This window comes from Poecilia latipinna, unplaced genomic scaffold (genome assembly GCF_001443285.1).
Source record: "Poecilia latipinna isolate Pla-1442-1.1 unplaced genomic scaffold, P_latipinna-1.0 Scaffold252, whole genome shotgun sequence".
In the NCBI taxonomy this organism is placed as follows: Eukaryota; Metazoa; Chordata; class Actinopteri; order Cyprinodontiformes; family Poeciliidae; genus Poecilia; species Poecilia latipinna.
The window spans coordinates 585,950-607,954 of NW_015112868.1; the positions used below are offsets into that span (position 1 = coordinate 585,950).

A 22,005-nucleotide genomic window follows, 5' to 3' on the forward strand; every position below is an offset into this window, starting at 1 on the left:
TTGCATCTTATATTTAGAATTTAAAAGATTGGTAGAAAAGGGTAGCATAAACAAACTGCACTGATACAGTAACTTAAAAAAACAAAAAAATATTCACACTCTTAAATCTAATCTTTTTTTTTTTTTACATTGTAGCCCTTTCAAGCAACACTTTGCAGAACATTTTACTCCACTATGTTTAACACTAAGAATTTTGTGTTCCATGTGTTTCATTAAGCAAAAGTTTGTGAATGCTTAAATAAACTTGAATTTCTTTGTTTCTGCTTTTAAAAAATTGGCAAGAAACTTTTTTTGTTCCACTTTGTCCTAATTTATTTAGTGAATAGAATTTTGAGATTTTAAAATACAATTTTAACGCTTTAAAATAACAAAATGTGGAAAAAGTAAAGCACTGTGAATACTTTCCAGATGTACTGTAATAGAAAAATAAAAAGTATGGAAGTTTTATAAAAAAAATTGGGGCTATGCAAGTTTAGTAAGTTAAATTCTAGTAAAACAAATTCAAATTTTCTTTCATCATTTTCTTAAACTGCCAGAAATTACAATTTTCTGAAGCTATCAGGGAAAGTTGTCAAAATCAGAGTAGAAATTACCTCCCACGATTAAATAAATATGATTAATTTCAGTTGCTTGTCAGACGCGTTGCTCTTGTAGCTGTAGTGATATGATATAAAGAGACAGGGATTACTCCCCGGAGAAGCATCTCCACACCCATGTCTTTACAGTATAATAAATAAACTTACATATTTATTTTATTGAGAATGTAAATATGGATCCCCTTTGCTGTGAACTTTTCAGAAACAGACAGTAAAACAGAGATACCGAATGTGTCACGCCTTCTCTTAGCATCACCCATTAGCTGTTGTATTACAAGGAGCCTTACACTGTTCGCTGCCATCAACTTTGGTGGTCCCTTGGAAATTAATTTAGCTGCCTCAGTTGTCCCCGCTGGTTATGTTCAAAAAGAGTGCTGGAGCTACATGAAAGCAGCTGTATTCTTCACATTTCTGAGATCGCTTCCTCTTCCTGTGATTTGTTATTCCTAAGCAGAGAGAAACAGCAGTCTGGAGGTGTGATGTTTAGATTACGCGGCTGCTTTTTCTTTCCTCCGCTGCCCAATTAGAAAGAGACAATATTTGAGGGGTGCCTTTTTAATGATATTTTAGTGGAGGCTGAGTAAGCAACAGGTTCTGTTTGAAGCCCGGTGTTGGAGAGCCCCCGGATTACTGTGCTGATGTGCGGCAACAGTCTATTTCATTTTATTAATAGCCATATTGCAGTACGGAACAGAGATGATTCATGCCTAAATTGTGAGCTGCGCAGAGAAAACTTCTGCCCACCAGCTTATTGTCAAGATGCCTCTCACGTTCCATTGAAGCACATTTGTATTTCAAGATTTCTCTCTCCCTCTCTTTTGTCAAGAAATTGATTGATATGGAATTTGTGGAGACATGATTTGGTCCAGCATAGAGTGTCGAGGCATGCATACAGTGCATGCCACGACACTTGTGTTGCTGGGGTGTGCGAGTCCGTGTGTAGATGAGATGGTTGCTTTTGAGCTGACGCAGTACATCACAATGATATTACAGCAGTAACACATTTATTGTCAAGTAGGGCATCCAGTCAGCTATCTGAAGGATTCGTAGTCTTCGCATGCCCAAACAGCTTCCGTTCTGATGTGCCTTTTCATGTTGTAAGAAAATGTATATTAGAATCTGCTTTAAAGTGTGGGGGGGGAAAAAAAAGCAAAGAAGGGGGATTGAAAGAATGGAGGCAAGATTGAGAAATGAAGTAAGTAAAATGAATAGAATGTAGGGATGAAAGGATGACTAAACCTAGCAACTTTGAGGTTGAAAACCAATCTGAAAAATGATTGGTTGAGTTTCCCGAGGCAAAGCTCTCTTTGCTCACATCAATAAAACATAAACATGAATAAATGCACTGCTTTTGGCCTTCCAGGGTTCGTACTTAATTTCATGTATGCAAGTGAACAATGATATGCACGGAGAATTGTATTTACCTTGAAGGCACCAAATGATTCTGGGAGCCATTTTGTATTTGTTTGATACCAGTGCTTATAAAAAGGCAAGGCTGCAGCAGCGATTCATACAGCTTTGTACTAAATGCAATTTTAATAGCCAAGCTCCACTAGTATTACCAAAACACACTGGTCTGTAGGTCTTGCTTCAACATTTGCATGTCTGCAGTAGTCTCTCCCCACTGACTTAATCACAGTTGCTCATCCTATCCATAACGTTGAACACATGGGAACACAAAGTGATGCACGCATCTGGGGAGAAATCATCCAAACAGTCATCTGCCTCAATGTTTTACTCCCAGAGGTGGATCTTCACTGACCTAGACCCAGTGGGTCAGCGTTTGTTAATGAGCCAGGTAGAAAAACATGTTGCTAACAGTGAAGACAGAATGTTTAGTGGTAATTACGGTGAGGGTGTCAAGAGGATTTTTGTCATCCAGTTTTGTCATGTAGGTGCAGTGAGGTGGGGAATAGAAAACAACCAAAACAAAACAAAACAAAACAAAACAAAAAAAGGTTTTATTAAACAACTTTTGTGAAATTTGTTCAGTTTCTTGTTGGTGATTGTCTGGATTAAGACATTAAAATGTAACTATTACCGCTGTGAAAGCAAAACCCAACTCCTGACAAATTAGGAAAAATTTCACCAAGGTGGACGGAGCAAAGAATGGGGACGAGAGGAGAGGATAATGTCAACTTATCCACTTTGTTGCGATATTTATCCACTTTTCTAAACCCTCTTGCGACTTTTTCATTTGTTTCTTTTCTGTGTTGTTGGAGACTTGTGTCTCATCTTGACTGTGACATGAGCAGAGCAGAGGTACACCTTGCAACAGTGGTCCGTTCAACAGCAAACGAATCACACGTCTGCAAAGATGAATAACGCTATCAAGCAATGCTCGTGTCATACTCAGCTTGCTCTCCCAACTCCTGACTCGCCACCAGGTGAGGCTGTGTGTCTGAATGAGATGGTTTTATACCCAAACTGGAGCTGACGAAGTTGTGACAAAGTCATGTTGCTGCAACCAGTAGAAACTTTCTACTGCTTAAGCAACGTTTGACCAAAGGGGGCAAGCATTGAGATGGTTCTCGGTAAAATATTGTCAAATTAAACATACTCACACAAAAATCTCAACATTTGCATAGAAACATAAAGGTACCACCGTAAATAACCTATTTAGATGGTTTATTAGCAAAAAAAAGTTGATTTGGGAATGACAACTCTTCAAAAAACAGAAAAAGAAGATATAATATAAAAGAATTCAGAAATATATACATTGACATATGTATGTCAATGTATATATTGACATACAGTCAATATGAGACACAAGTCTCCAACAACACAGAAACAAAACAGAGACTCTCCTAGTTCTTAAAACACTCATAGGACTTCCTTAAACAGCAGCTGTGAACTTTCTGCCAAAGGTCGAACCAGATGTGATGTCATCAAGACTACAGCCATCTCATCTGTAATTGATTTGCTTGTAATTAGTGTATGTGCACGTGTATATACGGTATATATGAATTCCTGAACTCCTGACTGATTCCTGGATGTTTCGACCGCACTGATGTTGCTGAAGTGTGGTAAAAACAAAACAAAAATCAAATGATCTACAGGAAAAGGCGGTTGCACTTTAAAGAACTGAGAAACGGATATAAATATAGCTCCTGGAAATGCCAATCAGCAGTGTTCAAACCCTTACCAACAAGTGGAAAAATGAGGGATTCTGCTGAAACCAAGTCCAGTCACAAATGCCAGGAAAATTGTGAAAAATCCAAAAATAACTTCAGATGACATGCAGTACTCTCACGAAAAAGCAGACTAGCTGCTTCAAGACACACAACAAGGAGGAACTTGAAGACAAATGGGCTACACAGGTAGTTGCCGGGAGAAAGACACTGCTGTGCCAAACATCACAAAGACCAACATTTGGAGTGATGAAACCAAAATGTAACTTTATGGACACAACCACAAATGCTACATTTGGAGAGGAGTCAGATTGTCTGTCAGAAAAGTATGTGATTCCTACTTTTAAATATGGAGGTGGATTGCTTATGCTTTAGAGATGTGTGAGCAAAAAAGCTGCACGGAAGTTCGTCCTAATTGATAAGAGGAAGTTGTCAAAATAGTGAAAGTGAAAGCTGTAGTTTGACACTAATAAAATCAATTCCAGATTCAATTTGCCTTCTAGTATCGTTATGTCCCATGACACTGAGTCAGTGTTTGTATCAAAAAAAAAAAAAAGAAGAACAGAGGAGACAAACGATCAACAGTTTGGCAGAGTTTTTCTCTTGTATCTATTTTTCAAAGCAGGCAATTAGGCCCAGCATCACAGCCATTTAACTAAGTCTGTTCTCCAAATTGATTCGGACTACAGCGCTGGACCTTGCAGACACGGTGCATTTAGTTATGCAAATGCTTATCTCTCCGTGTGATTGGTTAATTAACCTGCAATGCAGATAGTCCCAGCAATGCATAGTGGCTGTTTGATGGCTAAATTGTGGGTCAATTGGGTTTTTAACATTTCCAAAGCAGACTTGGTGACGTGTCTTTTGTTCCTCTGAGTCTGTGCAGCTTTTCACAGTTTAATAACTCCTTCCATGGGTCCCCATGAGGTTAATGTGTTTAAACTCACTGTAATTGAGCTTTTGACCTGTCTTTCATGGTTTCTGTTAAAAAAGGAAATCATCATATTATATCATGTTTTATACCCCTTCATTGTTATTATCCACCATCCCTTCTCATCGCTCTGCCCCAAACTGTCTATCCTGTCCATCCTTCTTGCCTGAGTTATAAGCATTCACACGGGAAGTCCTTTATAATGTTATTGGAGTGACAATGATGCATTTGCAGGCCACTTTCCTCTCTCTCTTTGCCTTAGCGGGCAATATTTTTGTTTCCCTCCCAACCAACCGAAGATAGTATGCAAAAAGTGTGACAGCAGACTTGAGCCACCTAACCTGAGATTCAATATTCAATTACAAATTTGCCAATTTCGACAACATATTAGCAGAAACAAAGGCAGAGAAAAGAGAGGGAGGAGCCATTCAGCTATTAGCTCCATGTCTGCTTCCTCTTCACTGAGCAATTCAGTTTTGTTATTTAATGGGTATCATTCTGCATGATGTACAGACACAACAACACATGGAGCTTTTTTTTTCTTTCACAATCCCACAACCAGTAGACTGATGCATCATGACAAAATGACACGCTCTTGTCGTCGAGATAACCACTGCATGAGGCTGATATATATTGGTGAAGAAATGTGCCAAACATGTCCTATTCAGTTGACTTCATTGGGTGTAGAGAGATAATGTGTGCTACAGAGGAAGTATAATTTCAACAATTTGAGTATAAATACCCCTTGAACTTTTTCATATTTTGGAGGGATATATTGACCCATTGTATTCGGTATTTCTCATGCTGATTTGTTTCAATAGTTTTTGAATGATCCAAAATAAGTCGCCTTTGGGTAATTGTGAGGATTGTCAGAGAACATACAGCACACACACAAAAGCTAACACCCAGAACACACAATCTCCTACTATGGCTCATAGGATGATTTTGTTTGTTAAGCTATATCTTCTCTTCAGGTATAGCTGAAGAGAAGATGAATGGAGCAAAAATACAGGTCAATTCCAGAAGAAAATCTGCTAGAGTCTCCAAATTACTTGAGATGTTGGCAGAGGATCACTTCTTAGCAGAAGAACTAAACATGCAGTCAGAGATACAACTGACTGGTTTATTCATTCTTGTCATAGGAAGTAATAGACTTAAAGCTAATTATAATTAGCTTTAAATCTAAATCTCACAAGGACACGCCTTCTAATCTGACTGAGGTTGAACTATCTTGCAAATAAATATTTGTAAAAAAAAAATTCAAATCTCTAACGTGCAAATCCAACACAGCACAAGGCAGCTCCACAAAGTGTTGACAGAAAGAGGGCTAAAGGGCAAATGCTTATGTTTTAAAAAAAATTGAAAAGCTTTTAGAATGTTCCTTTATCTTTGTAGTTATGCTCAATTTTGAGTTGGCATATATAAAAAAAATGTTTGCAGTGTAACAAAATGTGAAAAATCCATCTATTTGCTGTTGCAGGTGATCCTGATTTTGACTAAGCTCTATGACGTAACCATGGGGACCGTAACCGAGAGCTCGCTCTGGAGGTAGGTTTTCCTAAATTTAATCAGAGCTGTTTTTATTTTTCAGTATAAACATATACAGGTTAGGGCACCGGGCTTAAAAAAAGAAACAAACAAATAAACAAACAAAAAAAAAACAATAAGAATAATATATTCATGGAGAGCATAGCATACTGTAAGTATGATTTATAGTGCTCTTCCTCTCTAGGATATGAACAATCAAGTTCCAGTGGAAGCCACGGTGAAGTATGTTTTAATAAAGCGTTCTGAAGTGGTTAAGATTGAACCATCCTCCTCTCCGCTTCCTGCAGCCCCATAAATAAGTCGAGTGAGACTGCAGGAGGCTTTTAGAGAAGACGCTACCTTCTGTCCATCATCAGCACAAAAACTTTTTTTGAAAGGCTGTTTCTCAAAGATAAACCGGATGACTGATCTGAGAGCTTCTTTGTTTGGATCTGTGGTGCTTTTCCTCTGACCTAGAAACTTTCTGATTGACTTTTTGATTGATAGTCATCTGTAACCTTTTGTTTCAGCAGCAATTGACATGCAATCGCTGCTATATAGTCATAGCAATTTCATTCCGAATGTATTAAAGGGTGAGTTACAGTGCCCTGTCAGGTCGTAAATAAGAACAGAATTCATTAAGGATTATACCACAAAGCCCAATACTGTCTCAGATATGCCTTCTCTCACCTCTCTACAAGCCTGCAGAGAATTCATTTCTTTCTGAAATACGCATGAAAAAAAAAAAAAAAAAAAAAAAACCATCAGTCCGGCAAGCAAGAGCCTTAAATTAATATCTGTTTCTCCAGAGGCATCTGCACCCACTCTACTTACTCCCTTTGAAATTCCATATTGTATGTAGGAGGTATTCCATCATCAAGGTGGTTCCTGTAACAATGGCCTACAAGCAAATTAGAGTACCTGAGGGGGTCCATGGAGATCTCTTAGTAGGGGCATTAGAAAAGCAGTGATCTCCATGTTACGAAAAGAAAAGAGTAAATGATTTCCCTGACAACACCATAAATGATTTATGTCTACAGCTTATGGGCCTCTTCTTGTGGCAAAACGCAGCATGCAGATCAATGGGCGATATGCATGAGCTGGCGAAACACGCCTCGATTCCCATTACGTTTCCAGATGAAGCCGCACATAGTAATCACATCGTTTAAGAGTTCCTCAGTCAGAAACAGACACTGAGCACTTAACGCTCAAATACAAATGTTTTTACTGGTCGCGGTTTGTGCAAACAAATCCCAACAGGAACAGTTCAAGTTAATGCACAGACAATGATAGCAGACGGTGGGTTCCCATCCAATTATGCGGCGAAATTACATTCGGAGCCACCCAGGTAGAACTGAGAACGTGGCTTGGCCGTTTGTGGAGAGAAGAAATAGGAAGCCATGAGTGACAAAGCACATTTACCCTTGTCACTGGAGTCACCTTAGTAAACTGCAGGCATCTTTAAACACTGCTGTGGATATTTTTATTTCATTCAAACACAGGCATTTTAATCAAGCCCAACAACTGGCTCATTTCTGCATTCACATATTTCACACAGCGACCCATTCGATCATTTTTTTAGATTTTTGAAAACTTAATTTATTTTGCTACATAAATTCACTAAGTGAAACACATAATATAGATTAATTATATAGACTGATGTTTTGAAGCCTCTGGTTATGTTATTTATGATTTTCCTTTTGCAGCTCATGAAAATGTAACATTTAGGAATAAAATATTACATCAGTCCAATAAAAACATTTTTTAATGTGGCCTTGATTACAAAAAAGCTTAATATCTGCTTAAGTGTTTATTATTCAACTGGTATTTTTAATTTGACAAGCAATCCTCATCGCACATTTTCATTTAGTGAATATAACTCTGTTAAGAGATTTGATAAATTTAGACTTAAAAATGTAGAAAAAATGTACTACTACAAAAATGACCTTAACACATTACTAAAATTCAGCTTTATTCATGACTTCATTTTCAATGCAGAAAACTGAGCCATTGAAATCTTTTGGCATTCATGTTTTTTGCACTGTCAGAGGATAAAGAAGATGTGACCTCCAATTAGTCCCGGTGCCGTTACGTACTATCGCACAGTGTTAAAACACATCCGAAATTTTTACAAATGCTAAAGAAGTTAAATGTTTTTACATAATAAGAAGATCCAGCATTCTTGAAGCCTAGCTGTGGTTGTTTGAAACCAATTTTATGGTTAGATTTTAATTTCTTAATCTTTTTCGCTAGATGTTTTGTACAGTACATTCCTTATTTCTTTTCAGTTCGCCCCAAAGGTCTTCGAAAGGATTTATTTTGGAGGGCTGTTATGGATATAGAGGATGGTTCATCTTGTGTCTGGGGAACAATTTATGTGTTGATTTGTTAGAAATCATTATCCTACTCTAAGACCCAGTTGACAACCCATTTTCAGTTTCCTGTCAGAAGACACCAGGTGTTTATGCACAATTTGCTGGTGTTGCAAAGAGTTGATGAGGCTATTTACTCTAAGAAAGACTTCCAACAAAGGTCTTTGGAAAAGCAACCGGCAGACACCATCACAAATCAACATTGGGTTTTTAAAAACTGAGATTCTGTTGCTAAGATAAAAATAAGAAAGGGTTTTCACGTGTCTTTACATGTGGAGAGCGTGGGATATTCTTGCCCTTGCATATTCATGTCACGTCAAAATGGCCTAATTGCTCGAAAACAGTCATCCTAATCTGGTTTACTGTTGTACCATTTTTCCAGGCACTTGGAGATCATTTTAAGTAGTGCCCTAATTGGGTGCTGATATGACGGAAACTTAAATCATATACGGATGAAAACAACTTTGATCTGAAATGCATTAGTGAAAGGAAAGTTGAACCTTTGCTTTTACTACATGACAAAAACCAAGAGTCTCTATCTGGAAGCATTACGTCAAAGTTCTGGGAAAGCAAAACATAAGGGGCATAATAAATAATTTGACAATTGTTCTCCTTACTTGATCCATAAGTACAAGACAATTCACAGACCAAACAAGAGAAATCATGACAATCCCCAACAACAGCAACAAAAGTGAATACATGTTAAACTACAGTAGTCTCTGTCAGATCTGTTTTATACCTTAAAGCAACATGTTGCTTGAATGTCAAAAAATCAATCTCTAATTGCATGGAAAGCTCTGGAGAGACGCTCTTGTTAAGAAAAAAAATGATTTACAGTTAACTGGCTAAACATGGCAAACCTGGACAGTGGTTCTCTAATAGATTTCAGAAAGCCCAACTCGGGACAAGTGCTGAGAATTAGCTGTTGCTATTGCACCATGATGCGAACATGGGACTGCTGTTTTATTCAGTTTGTCTATGTCGATGTGTGTCTGTCCCTATCAAATAAACTTTATAATAATGTTGTTGTTTTTTTTTTTTTAATTATTGTTATACAATGTTGTTTCTGTTCAGATCCACTGATTACGGCAGCACCTACACCAAACTCAATGATAAAGTGATCTCCAGGACAGTTTTAAGCTACCTGTATGTCTGTCCCACCAACAAGCAAAAGGTCAGCATTTCCCTCTGACTTTTACTTCTGTCAGATGTTCCACAAGTCATTCTCAATAAATTAGAAAATCATTAAATAGTTCTATTATTTTGGCATCTTGATTCAAAAAGTGATGTTCATTTATGTAACTTTAAATTCCTGCCACAAAGGGTGATGCATTCTAAGCATTTGTTTCTGATCGTTTTGTTACAACGCACAATGTTCAGTTTCTCAGAAAATGCTGCAGAAATACTGCTGATTTAACTGTTGTCCAGCGAACAGTTATTAATGCTCTCCATAAGAAGGGTAAGCCACAAAAGGTCATTGCTAAAGAAGCTGGCTGATGACAGAGTGCTATATCCAAGTATATTTATAGAAAGTTAAGTTGAGGGAAAATAGTGTTAGAAAACTGTGCACAAATTACAGGCATTACTGCAGCCTTGAGATGATTGTCAAGCAGATCTCAGTGAAAAGTTTTGGGAACATTACCGAGCTGCAGTGAGTGCAGGTGAGTCAGTTTTCACTTTGACATTAAAAGGTTTTTTGTGAAAAAAAAAAAAAAAAAAAAAAAAAATCAACAACATTGTGTTGATCATGATTGATTTGCAAAGAGGGTAAAACATCCAAGGGGGTGAGAAATTTTTTATAAGCACTGTCGTTTTCTGAGAAATTTAATTTTTGGTTTTCAATAACACTAATTATCAAAATGAACAAAAATAAACACTTGTCATATACTACTTTGTAATTAAAAATATGAGTGACTTGCACAATTACTTTTTTAATTACAGAAAAAAAAGATATCTATGGTGATATCCTAACTTATTGAGATGCTCCTGTATCTTTTTTCCAAGTTTTGCCCAACCAGTATGTCCGAAGCTCTTTTACCCTTTTCTAATGCTTTGCCCGTCGCTCGGCTTCCCGTACCATAGATATTGATGCTTAGTGACCCAGAGGTAGAGAGCGCTGTTTTCATCAGCTCAGACGAAGGGGCCAGCTTCGAGAAGTTTCCCATTAACTTCAACGTCCTCAGCCTCCTCTTCCACCCTGCACAGGAGAACTGGATTCTGGCTTACAGTCATGACTACAAGGTACATCTGGAGAAAATAAAATAAAATAAAAAAATCACAACGAAATGTTTTTATTCTCACGTGTTGCTCATTATCATCAGCCTACTTTTAATGTGTGAAGCAGTGGATCAAAAATGTTGTTTTGCAGCTCTACAGCTCAATGGACTTTGGGAAGAAATGGCAGCTTGTCCATGAAAACGTGATGCCAGGCAGATTCTACTGGTATGACTTCCTGTTTTGTCCTGTAATTGATCACTGACACGATTACGAAGTCGATTGTAAACAGATGAATCCAGTGATCTATGTAAAAAAAAAAAAAAAAGCCCTTACCATCACAGGAGTCAAGCCCAAAACTGATTACATCCCCGTCACGTAGGGCTGATATAATATTGTGCCGACTTCTCTGGAGCACAAACACAACATGCTGTTTTTGTTGTTGCTGCCGTTTAGACGTCTTTACTGCGCAGGCACAAGGCGGCGAATATTGATGAGTCCGTTTAGCGGGTTGGTCATGGTATGAGTCCAGCCAACTGTGTTCTTGTTTTTGTTCACAAAAGAACGGAGGTTGGTTGGAGGACGCCCTCTCCACATGCGTGAACAGTCAGGTGTTTCATAAATTAGTGGAGCATGGTGGGTACGGCACAGCCCGAAACAATGCATTATTTGTGCTCCTGAATGCCATTCCTTGACGCACATTATGTCAAAAAGTTATTTTTCAAATCTGCTGCAGCTGCCTGCAATTTCATAACAACACCCTTTTGCTGTGGTTGGTATTTATGGGAGCAGTGGATGTTTTGTCACCTCCCTTCTCTTGTTGTTGCCCCTGTTGACGCTTTGGTAAATTGAGATTAGTTGCCACCGCTGGAGCTAATATTACCCTGAGTAATTTACAGGAGATAAAATTATATTATTATTGGTTTCTGAGAACAACAATGCCTGTCTACTGCTGCTATGATCAACAAAGCTTTCTGTTCTTTTCTTCTAATTCTCATTTGTCCTTCTCGTATCCACCAAACCCTATTTCTGTTCCCTTCCATTTCCTTCTGCTCTTCACGTTCTCTCAAGGGCGGTAATGGGGCTGGACAGAGAATCAGATGTGGTCCACATCGAGACGCGCATCGCAAAAGGCCGTGAGTGCTGCACTTCAGTTCGCTGCTGTAGCAGGACCCGCAGGACCCCTTTGACTCTCATTTAGAGAGAGGTCACGGGCAAGATGAGACCTGTTCTGCTGCTCAGATTGGTCCCTGAAGTCTCGTAGAGCTGAATAGGTGTCTCCTGGAAAAAAAGAAAAAAAAAAAAAAAGCTCAGAGATTTAGCAGGTTGATAGATGTTTCCTCTCCTTAATCTATCCCCCGTGTTTCATTGGCTAAAGCTGAGCTCCCCTGTTTCTAAACATTGTTGCATATTTTGTCAAACCAATTAGAGGGAGTTTCCTGCCTCAGAGAAATATGCATAGTGCATAGTCTTTCTGAGGGGAACAAATGGGGAGTCAAATTAGCATACAAACTCCTCTTGTCGTACACAATAACATCCCAAACAGTTTGTGATATGCCTGGCAAACGTTGGATATACACTCCGGGTCAGAACTTCAGAATTTCAAGAGCATAATTCAGAATATGTTTACAAATAAGTGCAATGAAATAAGTGTGTATATATATATATATTTTTTTTTTTAAATGAAAATACTCTTTAAAAAAATGTAGTTGGACCAGTGACATGTTGAGATTTGTGATAATGCAGCAGCAGACAAACACCATGTTTTTTACATACAACGTGGAAATGTGACACAAATAATGTGTAAAGTGGTGAAAATTAATTGCACAGAATCTGTCTCCCCTAATACCACCCATCAAACAATGTCTTATATCAGAATACTATCTTTGAGGGGGAAAAAATGCAGAGACTGGGATGGATTAGACATGTAGCAAAGAGATTAATGTTCTGCAAAACTCCATATTAATGTGCAATATCTATTCCTCCTAATTGATTGTATGTACATATTCATCCTCCCAATATCAGTTATTAAAAACCACAAAACAATCTTTGGCCTTTGAGATAATTCACCTCTTTATTTGAAAATGAAGCTCATATGTCTGTTCTCTACCACCAAAAAAAACATTGATGGACATTGTCTTAGTCCTTAATATATTGAGTGTTTCCTTTTCAGTTCATGAAACAGCAGGGAAAAGGAAATCTGTCTTTGCTCTGTTTTCTTACCTTTACATATGTGCTGATGTGTCTGAGAGCAGAAAAAAGACCTTTCCATTGATGATGTCTGTGGTGTCACAGAACAGCAAGCAGGGGAAAGAAAATGGCTTGTTCAATAAGCCATATCCACACAGACAACAAAAAAACAACACATTTTTATCTTTATGATCAGTTTGGTCAGGTGTTATTCTCCCATTAAGAACTCCCCTGCTTCACAATGGATAGGCAAAGTAAGAGCATGAGTCAGCATAAAGGTTAATGCATCGAAATAATCTTAAGTGGGGTCAAAATATTTTTTAGATGATCAATAAGTCTGGTCGATATGCCTCAAAAATGCATCCCAAAATATGCATCAGTCGGCATTGATAATTATTGATTAGCTTTTTAGATATCCAAAGTACTGCCAAGCTAGTGACATGGCTGTCCTCTTTTATCCTCTAGAGCTGTTGTACTCAATTTCTCCGTCCACTCCACCCTTTTTTTTAAAAAAACATATATATTTTCAATCAGCTACTTACGACCTCACCCGTACTGTGTGTATTCCGTGAACTGCGCAGACTCCAAGTGTTGAAATTTCACAGTCAAGCGTACCGATTGTCAGTAATGACATATTCTTTCACTTACCACAATGGATACCTTCAAGTTCAGTTAGCTGAATGGTCCATCATCAGGTCGGCCACCGCACAAATGTCAATGCTGCAGAGAGCGACAGTCGTGCTACGCCTCCTTGTGACTGGCTGCTTTCAAAATGATCAAATCGGCGTAGTCAGTGCATCACTGAGTAGATGTACACAGTCGTAAAAACATAAATTTTTTCGGACCTGTCCAGCCTTCGCTTCGAGTTCAGTTTGAGCATGTACGGACCTCTGAGGAGTGAAGTGCGTGGGGAGCAACATGAAACAATTACTACGTATGTTAAGCAGCACGTAGTCGCTAGCTTAGCACAGAGGAAGTGAGTTTGTTGATGTCACCAACCTTGCTTATCGGTCCGTGACAGGGTGAGCGACTAAAGCCTTTCCTCTGCTTACATCCCCAGAATTGCGTGTGGTTCTGCATCCAAGTTCAGTGAAATGTTATCCAAAGTATTTTCTAATGATATCAATCATGTATCTTTCATGATCGTCCAGTTAATGACTTATAGATGCACAAACAACTTTTACTACATTTTCTAATCATTGTTTATAGCTTAACTTTCTATCTCACATATTGTATTTTATTTATTTATTTTTTTCTTTTCACATAATCTATAAAGAGCTCATTTCTAAACATTTATGAGAATATGTTTAATATTTGGCACATGTCAGCCAGCTACTGCCTGGGATAGCATTAGTAGTAACACACCAAATTGAAAAAAAAAAAAAAAAAAAAAAAGTAGGACTGAACTCAAATTGGATGAATTTATGAGCTAGTAAATTTAGAGTGGATTAAAATCATAGGTACTGCCTAGCACCGCCGGTGCATACAAAGTAGAGTCTAAATGTGAATGGTATTAATTTACTTCTTATTGATTTCCTTTTGCCCCCTTCAGGAGCTCAGTATGTGAAGTGCAGAGCCCAGAGATGCACAGAGGGCGACAGACAGTACCTCTTTCCTGGACACGTAGACACCAACTCCCTCGTTGTGCAGGACGAATACGTTTTCACCCAGGTTTGCATTGCAAAAGATTACTTGTCCTCGATCTCAATTGCTGCCTTCATCTTTTTACTTAAAGGTTACTGCCTTGGTGAACTTTGATTTCTTTTTACCTACTTCTTTGTTTTTATTTTTGCTCCCTTGTGCAGCCAATTTACGCTTTTCCATCAAACCCCACATAATGGCTTTTCCCAACACACCTGTTCCCCGCCGGCCCGATATGTGTTTTGATTACGTTTTTTTTTTTTTTCTTTTTTTTTTCTCGTTCGTGTCAGGGCACGCTTAGGCGTTTCGGTTTCTGCACAGACATAATCCAATCTATACTTGGAAAAATATCTTTGTTCTCCATGAGCACATAGTGAAGGAATAATGAAAAGACAGGTCGCCGTCCTTATTATCATTCACTCTGACTTTGACTCCAATTAGACAACCACAGTCAGGGTCATTATTAGAAATTTAATTTTCCAATGTCCTCCACTGTCATTGATTTCCTTCCACTGGTGAGTAATTTTCTATCATGGTGGTCAGACTTAATGCATTTGGTCATCCTTGTTTGACTCTGGGTAAGTTTCAGTGAAAGCTGTTCGTATTGGCTGCGCGTTTTCATCGCACACAAAAAATTCCTTAATGGTTGGTATTTATTCCTATGCAGTCAAAGATTTTATCATTTGATGTGTTGCTACGGATCTGACTGAAACTGAGAAGCGGTGAAAGAAATCACGGCATAAACTGTGATTCAATAAAATTCTGAAATTGCATTTAGCTGAGGTGAGATTGACCACTGAGACGGAGGCAGACGCGGGGAAGATGCTGGTGAATATAACTGGACAATCAGGGAGAGAGTGTCTGCACGGAGCTGCGGTGGCACAGATGACTTTCTTGTGACTTTCATTGCTTGGGGCAGTTGGATTTAACTTGACAAAGAGTAATGAGGTTATCGATTGGGGTACAACAAAATAAGCCGTCTTCAACACCTCCAAACTCTCTTGGGAGGGGAGGAACAGCCAAGTGCAACATCCTCAAAAATGTGGCCTGGGAAAATGCAGCTCATTGATTTTCGATAGATTATTCCATTAGAGCCCTAATGTAGTGTGTTCGGGGACAAACACCATCTTTCTAGTTGATTAGAAAATAAGCAATCAAGTACTGTTGGCCTGCGTGTGGATGGGGACAGCGGTAGCGCGTTAAGATATTCAAGATGCGCTGTAGATAAAGCCAACTCAATTTTGGACGGCTCGTCATTTTAGACTAATTGAGGTGGTAATATTAATTTCTGTTTTGCTTGTAATTTTTTTTTTTCTTCCCAGCTTTCAACGCTGCGGCGAGCCGCATACACGTGCAATTGTTTTATCAAGTCAGTCATGCATTCTGAATTAATTTGCTTCCTTCAGGAGATGTTTCATTTCACAACAGTTACCTCCCAGATAAACAATTCTCTGTAATTGTCTGGAAATTCAGGTGCATTAAGATTTTCAGATAATTATCAATTGTCTCATGTAATCAGGAAGCATTCTTAACTTCTTAACGTCTGAATTTAACTATGCAGCATAAAGACAACTATGAACATGCAACAATTGTCATAAAAACTACCTTCACAACTCTGAAGATAACTTGTGGTATTGTCTTTTGGAAATACAAAAGGAGACAAGTAAACTGTACAAGCCAACAAGAAAAAAATAAAACAGTCAGGCAATAAACCAGTTACAATTACATGAGAACAAAACAAACAAACAAAATGACTATTGCTTGGCGGTATTTATGCAGAGGACACACGTGTCATGAAGTAGTTACTCACAGAAAAGTGAACATTAACCCTGCTGTGACCATGATAACATAACATATTGATTGCAGGAGCTAAAACACCTTTCCAGGTGAAACATAGAAAACTTACAAAAACAGGAACAGGGCAAACCGGATATGAAGCTGGTACCAAGAGACAGGCAGGTAACGGACATAAATATGGGAGGAAAATGGCTGAGGAAAAGTGGAGAAGAACCGAGACTCAACAGAACTATATATAAATGGAGAAAAAAAATACTTGTCCCACACAACAAACTTCCAACTCCCAGGGAACAGAAGATGGTAACGAGGAAACTAAATACAAAGGGAAATGGATATATAGGAAGACCTTTAAAGCAATAACAATGAAAGTAAAAATATGGCAAGGCCTGATTGGCAGTAATTAAGAACACAAACATAAAGATCAAAGTAAGTGCTCAAAGCACAAATGAAATCTAAAACTCAACACCCAAGGGCCAAAACAATTTTAGGTTAATAAGAGTGTCAATAGCGCTCTTTTGATTTAGATTTTTTTTTTTTTTTACATTGTCTTTCCAAGCAGCTGAGTTTGTATTGTAAGCATAACAGATGTTTTTAAACCAGGTCACTGGTGGCACACAGCAACAGGTGGGGGAGGGGAGATGTTGAGCTGCTTTGTGAGCACTATAATAGCATATGCATTACCGAATGGAGTTGTAAACTAAATGCTGTCTAAATAAATATTTGTAATTGGTACGTTAGTTGTAGTTTCAAACTGATATCGAAAAACTCTCCTGATTTTCTTTTTTTTTTGTTTCCTGGAATAAAGGGGAAGATTCTGAGTTTTTTTGTCATTGTTGAAAAAACTACTTTGTTTTTTTTTTTTTCTTTCCATCTTCTGCTTAAGTTCACTTGCTCATGGCATATTTTCCTGAATTTCAGTCCTTTCGCTCTCTGCACACCCCACATCACGTCATTTAGCAGCATTACCTTGCTTTGAAAAAACTATTTCTACCATTTGAACACTTTTCACATTCTCTCATTTAGCTTGCTAACACTGTTAAATGCCAATCATCTTTCCATCAACTGTGATCCAATTCTCTGTCACTGCAGAAGAGCAACATTCCCACAACATGACACTGCCAACAGTATGTTTTATTGAGTTGATGGTGTGGTTGAGGTGCTAAACACCAAAAAGTAACTTGGAAAGCATGCGACAAAATAAGAAAAAAAAAAGGTAGTATTTGAAAAGGTTCAAGCAGTATAAATACGTTTTTTAACCCACCGCGTATTTTTTAAAATGCACTCATGCTATTAATATCTCAATATTGCTTGAAAATGTTCATCTTCCTTTTTTTTTCTATCACACGTTTAATCCATTTATCCTCCCATTTAAAGATGCCTTTCTCTTATAAGCATTGTTACGTAATGTTTATGACAGTTTCTTTCCTACAAAGGTAACCAAGTCAGGACGAGCCAGTTACTTTGTCTCCTACATGAGGGGATCCTTCAGGCAGATGAAATTACCAAAGTACTGTTTGCCGAAGGTAAGCAACAGACTTCCTGTTTTCCTTTTTAGTCACAATTTTAACCTTCACTCACAGAGGACAAAACCATGCGACGGATTGATGAAGAAATGTCACACTTGAAACAAGCTGATGACTTCTTTCTGGAGTAGGTTTTATGTTTCTCCGTTTGTGCCTGTTATTCTCTGTCTGTCTGTCTGTGCCCGCCTTTCCACTGCTACAGGACATGCATATTATCAGCACAGATGAGAAGCAGGTATTTGCTGCTGTCCAGGAGTGGAACCAGAACAACACTTACAGCCTGTATATCTCAGACTCCCCCGGCGTCTACTTTATCCTTTCATTAGAGAATCTGAGGACCAGCAGAGGGCCTGCTGGTAACCTACTGGTCGACTTTTACAAGGTTTGTTGTCAGCTTTGTTCAAGGACTGCTGCTGTTCCTCGTCATTCAGTCATCACACAGTTATTACTGTCCACCCATCCATTATCTTACGCGCTAATCCCCAGTGGGGTCGCGAGGGTCGCTGGTGCCTATCTCCAGCGGTCAACGGGCAAGAGGCAAATTATGAGTAACAAATTAATTATCATTTACTTCTTTGTTTATTTATTTATTAAGCTAATTATATCCTAGCCTTTTTTCCCAGCACAGATTGGAATATTTATTTTTGGAATATTTTTACACTATGTTACAAGTTGTATTTTATGCATTATCCATAACAGTCAAGAGTCAAAATACAATAGATTTTATTCCTTTCTTACTCCGTAGAAGTATTGTTTTCCCTTAAATTTTCCTTATTATAATGTCATGATTTTCAATAAGAATTTCTGTGCCTCTCCCAAACTGAATTAAGTCACTAGCCACGTGAGAACTGACACCTACAGTAGCCTGGGAGGCAGTTTTCATGAGGTTAGAGCCGACCGCGGGAACAAACCAGGTGTTGTGGCAAAAACTGACAGCCTGATAAATACTGACTGGGTGATATCGGGTGCGAAGGAGTGCACCACAGGAGTGCATTCGGCCTGCTTGAGTGTCTCGTCTAGTTGTTTCTAACGTCTTTAGATTTTTTAGGTAAATTATGTTAACCCCAGTAAAACACATTTAGCTGTATGCCCAATGTGACAGCAAAGGTTCGGCTTGTTTACCCTTTTCTTAACCCTAAAATTTAGGGAAGAGTGTCATTCACGTGTTTGGTCAACTCGTTTGTCAGAAACATCTGCCCAAAAAAATTTCTAATGTGCATACAGCAATCAGAGTGTTGTTTCCATGATGCTTGTACATGAAATCACTTGAAAAACATGATCCTTATCAAAGCCAAAAAAGCAAAACAAAACCCCTGAAAAAGTAATGCAGAAGATTTAAATTATTTTTTTTTAACAGAGGATATTTTGAATTCAATGTTCAAAATGCATTTTGCAACTGCAACATTTTTTTTTTTTTTTTTTTTTTTTTTACATTACCTTTTGCTGATCTTTGCAGGTTGAGGGCATAAACGGAATGTATCTTGCCAATAAAATAGTGGATAATCATATTAAGACTTTCATCACATACAACAAGGGACAGACATGGGCTCTGCTGCCAGCGCCAACAAAGGATGTGTCAGGAAAAAAGCTTCACTGCATTTTGGTAAGTTTGAGCCTTTCAGACCAGAGTGTCATGGATGCTTCCGTTCATGTAAGATCATGACACGTATAGTTCATCAAATGTTTTGACCTAATCAGTTATGTTTAGGATCAATTTTTTTTTTCTTCTTTTTTTTAATTGCATGACCAGGCGCCAACTTTAGCATTAGCATGACTTTTCGGCTGCTAAATGGATGAGGGAAATATTCCTATTATCGGTGTAAGGCACAGAGTGTCATCGCGTTTAGTTTCTGAGGTCCTGACTTTCCATTAACCTCTGTGATTTCAATTTACTACCTGTAGTCACGTCGGACTAATGAATGTTAGATTACACAGAATTACATTAAGGGCCTGTGTTGTTATTCAGCCAGTATTATGGGGTCTAATCCAGCCAGTCTGTCCTGTAGAGAGAGAAAATGTATATTAGTCAGTTAATAGCAGGTTGCAGTCGTTCTGTGTGCTGCACAAATGACCACTCTGCTCCTGTCTGCTTCCCGACCCACCCGCCGCCCCCCCACACAGCAGCTTCAGCTCTTTGAAAGGCTGTATTGATGTTTTTTTTTTTTCAGTTTGCTTCAGTCAGGAAGATGAGTGAAATGATTTGAATCAATTTTGCCAGTTTTATCAGTGCATCTTGGGGAATTTTAATTACATGCCTTGTTTGCTTTGGAATGAAACAATTCAAATGCCCTCTGTGTCCTCTCAGCTATTTCCTGTTTTTATTCTGGGAGAGGAGATGTGGGGGGGATCAAAGTGTCTTTGTTTTATAAATGGTCTCTGAAAATGTTAGCACTTTTCTCTCAGTGGGAAGAATCAGAAGAAAGGAGAGCTAATTACAGCCGCCTCGGTTAAGATCTTGATACATGGTGTCTCAGCTCACCCGTGTGCTGTGTTTTGTTGTTGACAGCCATTTTGCTCGTTGCATCTCCATCTGGAGATGTCAGAGAATCCCTACACATCTGGGCCCATCACCAGCAAAAAGTCTGTCCCAGGAATTATTGTGGCCACAGGTACAGTTTGAAAAAAAAAAACAACAACAAAAAAAAAAACTAGATGTGCATTTGGAAGCAGTGAGACTTCACACATTCTTTTTTTCCCCCCCGTCAGATGAATACATTGCTGCTGTGCAACAGCAGAAATGTTCAAAATAAATTGCACATTGCCCCCTTTCTGTCACTGGAATCAGATACAGAAACTTCGGCTCCCGAATCTTATTTTTGTTGAAAGGTGAAATGATTTGGTTGCACTAAGACATAAGTTTGTCCTCCCAAACTGAGACTGGGAAATGAGGACACACAAACAGCTTTGGAAAGTAATGATTTTATCAGCTGATTGTGTGCGTAGAGAAAATATGACAGTGGGTCTCCGTTGTGCTAATGCAGTACCTTGGAAAAGCATCAGTCCTCCTTTCATTGTTTTGTATTTTAGCATACAGTAACAAGCATATCTGATATATTTTGGTGTTTTTTGTTAACAATAGAAATCAGTGCATAATTGCAGCGTTGAAAACAACTTATATAAATAATAAATATGTATTTAGTTCCCCTCAGATTTTGTCCAACAACCCTTTGCTGCATTTGCACTAGGGATGCACCAATTTATCGGTGCCGATTTCCCTAATTTTGGGAAATCGGTGATCGGCTGATTTTTACATGTGAAGCCGACCTTAACCATTGATTTTATGTGCCTCGACAAAGGTATTTAAATCAACGGTTATCTTCTTCTAGTAGACCGGCCCACCAGATTAGGTCTATATGTTTGCAGTTAACAATAGTCATCTCACTGTTGGCAAGTCATCAACTTTCTTGCTACATTTATCAACATTTTAGACTAAAAAAAAATGGTATCGGCCAAAATTGGAATCGGCAGGTCAGGATTTTTAATACATCGGTAGTGAGTGATCGGCCAGAAAATTGCAATCAGTGCACCCCTACTTGGACATCTAGAGACTAGAATATTTAGTAATTATTCATTTTAAAATAGCTTAATCTCGGTCAGACTGGATGAAGAGTATCCATGAATGTCAGGTTTGAAGCATTGTCAAGGATTCTGAATTAGATCCGGGTCCAAGTCATTCTGATATACCAACATGTTTGGATCTAAACCTCTGAATCATAATTCTGGTTGTACTTTAGTATTGTTATCCTGCAGGAAGACCTGAGGTCTTTTTTTGTCTGACAGGTTTTCTTCCAGGATTGCCGAGTGTTTAACTTAATCTAATCTTCCCATCATCTCTAACAAAATCCCCTGTTATGCTGAAGAAAAGCATTTCCACAGCATACTGCCACCACCATGATTTATGGTGGGGATGGTATGTTTAGAGTATCAGGTTTTTCTACATATATAATTTTAGTCTTGGCCAAAAGGTCTTGTTCTTATTCTCATCTGCTCAGAGCACTTTCTACTCATGTTTAAAATTGAATTACACACAAATTTACTCCAGGTACTAATTAAGTGATTTTTGAAGGGAATTAGCGGCACTGG

General features: G+C 38.3%; 1 protein-coding gene across 2 annotated transcripts in view; it reads left to right on the forward strand.

Moving 5' to 3' along the window:
* Nucleotides 1-22,005, forward strand: part of sorcs3b (sortilin related VPS10 domain containing receptor 3b) — a 59,688-nt gene that overhangs the window by 17,828 nt on the left and 19,855 nt on the right. For both annotated transcript variants that reach the window (XM_015032861.1, XM_015032863.1), the window contains exons 2-11: nt 6,139-6,206; nt 9,632-9,731; nt 10,640-10,798; nt 10,926-10,999; nt 11,843-11,907; nt 14,514-14,632; nt 17,833-17,922; nt 18,125-18,304; nt 19,379-19,525; nt 20,429-20,531. In XM_015032861.1, coding sequence (XP_014888347.1) covers nt 6,139-6,206; nt 9,632-9,731; nt 10,640-10,798; nt 10,926-10,999; nt 11,843-11,907; nt 14,514-14,632; nt 17,833-17,922; nt 18,125-18,304; nt 19,379-19,525; nt 20,429-20,531 — 1,105 coding nt within the window. The remainder of the gene's footprint in view (nt 1-6,138; nt 6,207-9,631; nt 9,732-10,639; nt 10,799-10,925; nt 11,000-11,842; nt 11,908-14,513; nt 14,633-17,832; nt 17,923-18,124; nt 18,305-19,378; nt 19,526-20,428; nt 20,532-22,005) is intronic.